The following is a 5,983-nucleotide window of genomic DNA, read 5'->3' as shown; positions in this document are numbered from 1 at the left end:
ACAACCAGATGGTTCAAACAAACCCCTTTTTTTCTGTTTGTTATCGACAGAGGGGCGGAAATCACGAAACGGAGCGCGCATTTAAGAGCGGGAACCGACGAAATCATGGCATTTAAGAGATCCAATTTCCCCCAAATCGCTGATGCACTCATTTGAATTCCAATCCACACCGCACTCGCAACTAATTCATAATCATACCTGCAAATACGTCCATATTCATTCACCGATTGCATTAAAAGTCTTATCTTCTTTCACATTCAACGACTTTCATCTCCTTCAATTTGCAGGTACTATTTTTTACTGATATCTCCACTTGTTTCTCCTGTTCCTGATGATGAATTACTTTTTCTGTTTGTTGTTGTTCGTATTATTTACAATTTTATGCGCATTTTGGCATCAAATTGGAGATTGGGTGTTAGGGATTCACTGTTTCGTGTAATTTCTTGTGATTTTATTCCTTAAACCCTGGAAACGGTATTATGCTAGGTTTTTGTTTTTTAGGTATGTTTTTCTTTTGATTTAGCGGAAGTGTATAGCAAACTGGATGAGAAAACTGCATGAATATTTGATCAAATGGTTTATAGTGCATAATTGGTTTTATTCCAATTGAAGGTTTCACTTGGAACTTATCAGATGCCTGGACATTTATGGTTGAGTTATTGAAGGGTTCATCGTGATCCAATCAGGTCATTGCGGAAGGAATAGGTTATTTGTCAAACCACCAATTCACCATCTCAATTACCGTTTTCCCTCAAATAGTGTAATATATAGGAAAGAAAAACATACATCTAATTGAATACTTTTAGTGCGATTCTGATACAATGGATTTTCAATCATAGTGAGGTTAGTTTTAAACTCAAGGAGTGGTGTTCGTTGTGATTAGTTGAGTTATAGGCCAAGTGTCAAGAGTTTCTTATTTGTTTGTGTAGTTGACAACTACAACAACCGCTCTACCCCAAAGAGTCCGGAGATGTTTGATTTTCTTTTAAAATTTTGATAATGTTTACGCCTTGTTCTCCAGACCTTTTTTCTATGAAGGAAAGGGAAGAGAGGGAAAGTGGAGGAAAAATAAGAAAGCTCATGTTCTTGAACTGGAAAGGAATTAGAAAGGAAATAAATTATGTCTTTCTTTCCAAAACTTTCCACCCAAATGTGGGAAGAAAGGGAAGGAAAAATAATAACCCTTAACAGGATTACTTAAATTACATATCTACCCATATATGATAAACGTGAGAGAGACAAATATAAGGGTATATTTATGAAGATACATCTTTCCTTTCTTTGTTCAAGAACATGAAAAATTATTTTCTTTCCTTATTTTCGAGAACACAAATAAAAAAGTGTATTTCCTTTCTTTTCCCATATTGGAGAATATAGCAAAAAGTCCGTTTTTGGGGAGAGGCAATTCTCCATATTTGATTTTTCATAATCACATCTTCCATTTCCCAGACTCTAATTTGAAATAGATGGTTATGGTTTGTTGGCTCAATGTTTGTATTGCAATATTTCTTATATATTTTTCTGTATGGCCAACTTATTCTTAGTCAAGAAAGAGAGAACTTTGGATATCGCACTCAAAAGGGTTAGAAACACGCCCTCTCCATTGCCTTCTTTCGAAAAGTGGAATCTAATTAGGGGATTGAGAGAGTAATAACTTGGCTAGCAAGCACATTCATTACTCATTAGTATATGAAAGTTGGATTTCTATCATCTTGATATGTGCAGATCAGACATTAATTAAGATTCAAGAATGTATTATATGAAGACTTCTTGTCGCATATTTTTCAGAATACTGATCGCCGTAGTGTTTTTACAAGTCTTGGCATAGGGAAGTGAAGAGTGTTCTAAAATGTCGACCATGGGTAACCCAACAAACGTTTTCTGGCATGAATGCGCAGTTGGGAAGGCCGAAAGGCAAAAGCTGATAAACCAACAAGGATGTGTTGTATGGATCACAGGTCTCAGTGGGTCAGGTTCGCACTCAAGCATCTAAATTTCTTATTGCTGTGTTTGGATCGTTTACCCACTTGTGCATGCTTTATGTTGCAAGTTCTCTCTTGACAGTTTTTTAATGGGATTTTGTAGGTAAAAGTACACTTGCATGCTCATTGGATAGAGAGCTTCACTCCAGGGGAAAGCTCTCCTACGTTCTCGATGGTGACAATGTTAGGCATGGATTGAATAAAAATCTTGGGTTCTCAGCTGAAGATAGAACCGAGAATATCCGTCGTGTTGGTAAGGATCTTCCTTCATAACGAATCAATTTTTTCCCCAATTTAAGAGTTGTCTACCCGTTAAACTTAAACAAGAATGACACTGTTAGTTGCATATAGGTCAATTTGAATCAACGAGCTTGATTTTCATGTATTGACTTGTACGGTTTTATAAAAGAGTCCAGAGAATATGATGTGCATTACTGAGATACTTGGAGTTTCTTTTGTTAATTCCTTTTAAAGGTTCAAATGTTACATTTATTAAGGCCATTCTCTATTTTTTAGACTCTTGTTGGTCTGACTAGGAGTTCATTTATGATCATATTAGGAGAAGTAGCAACACTGTTTGCGGATGCTGGCTTAATCTGCATTGCCAGCCTGATATCTCCTTATAGAAAGGATCGTGATGCATGCCGTGCAATGTTGACAGATGCAAATTTTATAGAGGCAATGCTTCTTTCTGAGCTTTTTTCTGTGAATAGTGTGTGTGTGCTTTTAGGAAAGGAAGCTATACATATTATATACTTGCAGGTTTTCATGAACATGACTCTTGAAGTATGTGAAGAAAGAGATCCTAAAGGTCTTTACAAACTTGCACGAGCTGGAAAGATTAAAGGTAGGATTTATACCTAAATCATTATTGATCTTTGAAACCGAAATCAGTTGCTTCTAGTAACACAAAGGCCAAACATATATCGCTTCCATTTGTTTTGGTCTTTAGACATTTTTATGGTATGCATCAAAAGGAGAATTCCTCTTTACTTGGCTAGGAGAAATGAATGTGAGACTCACAAAATGATATAAATTGATAAATCATAGCTTGCTACATGATCTTGATGGATATTTAATCAATTCCTTTAGCTTATCCCATTTCTAAGAGTCCCTTTTGTGGAATACACACACCACAACATGGAAATAAATGAAATGAAATGCCCTTTAAATAGTGCTTGTGGCCTAGCTTGATGGTTGGTTTTGTTAGGGGTCGTAATTTTGTATCAAACCAGCCAACATGTGTACCAATTTTACCAATTTAATTGGTACCTCTTACAGTCTGGTTGGTAGATTTAAATCTTTGCAAGAACGATTGTAGTTTGTTTGCAATTAGAATTAGAAGGCAAGTAGATTTGGTAATTGCAATCTAGCTCATTCGTATAGTAATCCCAAGGCACTGCAGGGTTTACTGGGATTGATGATCCTTACGAACCACCTTTGAACTGCGAGGTACGTACATTTTGCCATTCAATTTGCGTTCTTTCACATGTTTTTTGTGAATCCATGCGTGTTCTTTTGCAGATCAATATCGAACAGAAGGATGGAGTTTGTCCAACACCATCCGAAATGGCTGGGCAAGTAGTTTCTTGCTTGGATGAAAATGGTTTTCTTCATGCTTGCAATTGAAATTGATTTCAACTTGTGATTTGTCATTGGTCTAAGGATGAATGGTATCATTCTCTAACTGTTGTAGGAATGGAAAATCTTGGTATAGTACAAAACAGTAGCATTGATTGAATATTCGTTTTGTCTTTTTAGAGGGAGGTGGGCAAAGCTAACACACCAAACCGAATCACGACTCGAACCGAACCCTATAAACCCCATTCCTTGCTATCTTGCTAATGCACCTCTTCCTATATTTACTTTCAAGTGGTAAATCATGAATAAAATTAAAGTGGTCCACTTATTATGTAAGTGGCAAGACAAATCATCAAACAATATTACCTTGTGATGTTTGGACCTGTTAAGAGAGAGAAACAAATATTCTGTTTTAGAATACGATTTAAATCTAACTGAACAGTAGGTTTATATGCAAGTTGCATATTGCTTTCAAAGTTGCGTACATCTCATGGCAGCAACCTTACTAGATTGTCGACATGATCGTGCCAAGGAAAAACTTGAGGCTGCTTGTACTATGTACCATGGAGAAATCGATATATTAGATCATTCAGTAGTGTTCTTTGTTCGAGGTTTTTTCCATTGGGGTTTTTATGTAAAATTTTGATGTCTTTCTTTGCTTTTATTGTAACTGTTAACACGTGAAAGAATTAATGTAATTTTCGGATGTTAAAATTCCGGATAATGTAATTTTCGGATGTTATTTAATCTGCCGAATTTCCTACCAATTTTACATGTTTTTAATTTTGGATTTAAAAACATCCGACTTAGTAAATGAACAAGCGTATTTTTAGGCTGATATTTCAGAGCGATTATCTTCGTCTTCATTATAAATGTACTCGATTTATTGGTGAAAAAGCAAAAAATTAAGTCTTGAGTTTTCTTGAGATAAGAAAATACAGTAATAGAGATACCAATTGAGCTCTGCAACTCAATTGAGATTGGGTTGTTTCATCCTGGGGGACATCGCATTAAACAGAGCGTCAGAATTCTCCTTAATGAAAGCGATCTAGTCTGCGACTCAGCAGTTCGGTTTATCTGTTTTAAATTGTTGTCAAGAATTTCCTTTTTAATTTTAATTTTACAAATTTTCTCAACAGACTCGAATCTGGATTTTTTGTACAAAGGTAAAAACATTAATCATCAAAAACGACAACACCTTTCAAAAATGTACTTTTCCCCCTTACTACGGAACCATGAACCGGTGACCCGTGTCATCGTATCAATCAATATAGGTTCGCCCATGACACATGGATTTACGATTTTAAAACACGTCTAGTAGATTAGATATTCAGTCCCTTGTTAACAAAATTTTTGTTCTCTTGCTCAACCGATGTGGGGTCATACAATTAAATATGGGTGGTTTTATTACGACAAAAGTTTTTATATCCAATGTTATTTATATGACGAAGGATTTGTGCGAGAAGTGTAAGAAGAGATTTGGACTATTGATCACTTTTAATACCAAAACAACTTATGAAGTACGCTTTAGAAAGGAATTGATCTAACAGTTCTCTTCAATTATGATTGATCTAAGAGTGAAGATCATTTTTTATTCTTTTCATCATAACTTTCATTCTCACAACTTTACCCTATTGTTTATCATGTCAAAAAACTTTAATAAGAGCAAACTTATTGCATGAATATAATTTATTTTAATTATGGTTATATTTCATTAATAAAACTTATTTAAAACATAAGTAATGTTTTTCAAAAACAAATTATTGATTACTTCAAGACCGTTTACCAAATGCTTATCCGAGTAAGCCCAAATAACATTACTTTACTGGGTGAATATGACAATGATCAAGAATCTTACCCGATAAGAGTAAAAACAAGGACTAAGAGTCTTACCCGGTAAGTAATGATGACGACGACTCTTACCATGGTTAACACTTACCGGGTAAGTTGTTACATACGATGTCATTTTGGTGGACTAAAATCTTACCCAATAAGTAAACGATAATGTTGAATTTTACAAATAAATACTTACCGAATAAGTGTTTAGGTAAACCACCTTTCAAGACGTCTAACTTTTAAAAGATGATTATATATTTCAAATAAAGATATAACAAAAAAATCATTAAAAAATTAATTATGTAAATAAATAAATAAAAATGAAGTGGCTCACTTTGGTCCTTATCTATTTATTTGTGTTTTTAAATCATATGTCAGATAATTAATTCAGCTGTCTTTGTATTGTTATATTTTATTGGGGGTGGCTAATGACACCTCTATCATGTATTAATGCCACCCCTAAGTAGATTTTCATCATTTATGTTTTATGATTTTTTATGTTTTTATGTTTTTTTGTGATTATTAATTTTTATTTTATTATTAATTAAAGAAAATTTTTTATTTATTTATATTATATTTTAATT

The 5,983-nt window shown here is 34.1% G+C and overlaps 1 protein-coding gene across 4 annotated transcripts; it reads left to right on the top strand.

The window, feature by feature from the left end:
- LOC112521242 (adenylyl-sulfate kinase 3-like) lies at positions 1-4,112 on the top strand. Of its 4 annotated transcripts, none has more exons than XM_025129984.1 (7): positions 1-287; positions 1,789-1,973; positions 2,086-2,235; positions 2,542-2,660; positions 2,745-2,829; positions 3,388-3,434; positions 3,507-4,112. In XM_025129984.1, exons 2-7 carry the CDS (start codon positions 1,850-1,852, stop codon positions 3,609-3,611), a joined length of 630 nt encoding a protein of 209 aa, XP_024985752.1. In that variant the 5' UTR covers positions 1-287; positions 1,789-1,849; the 3' UTR covers positions 3,612-4,112. The 4 variants fall into 4 exon arrangements, with proteins under 4 accessions (XP_024985752.1, XP_024985753.1, XP_024985754.1 ...); XM_025129985.1 differs by having other exon boundaries at positions 10-287; positions 1,806-1,973; XM_025129986.1 differs by having other exon boundaries at positions 35-287; positions 1,829-1,973.
- The last annotated feature ends 1,871 nt before the right edge of the window (positions 4,113-5,983 follow it).

Source organism: Cynara cardunculus (assembly GCF_001531365.2).
Source record: "Cynara cardunculus var. scolymus isolate 2C chromosome LG 11, CcrdV1, whole genome shotgun sequence".
NCBI classification, from domain to species: domain Eukaryota; kingdom Viridiplantae; phylum Streptophyta; class Magnoliopsida; order Asterales; family Asteraceae; genus Cynara; species Cynara cardunculus.
Note: the sequence above shows the minus strand (reverse complement) of the source record. Positions and strands in the feature narration are given on the sequence as shown.

Bases quoted from the DNA above. Each gene is read 5' to 3' on its own strand.
- LOC112521242 (XM_025129984.1), top strand. From the start codon at position 1,850: ATGTCGACCATGGGTAACCCAACAAACGTTTTCTGGCATGAATGCGCA. The intron at 2,830-3,387 runs GTAGGATTTATA...AAGGCACTGCAG, and splicing joins ACGAGCTGGAAAGATTAAAG to GGTTTACTGGGATTGATGAT. The intron at 3,435-3,506 runs GTACGTACATTT...GTTCTTTTGCAG, and splicing joins AACCACCTTTGAACTGCGAG to ATCAATATCGAACAGAAGGA.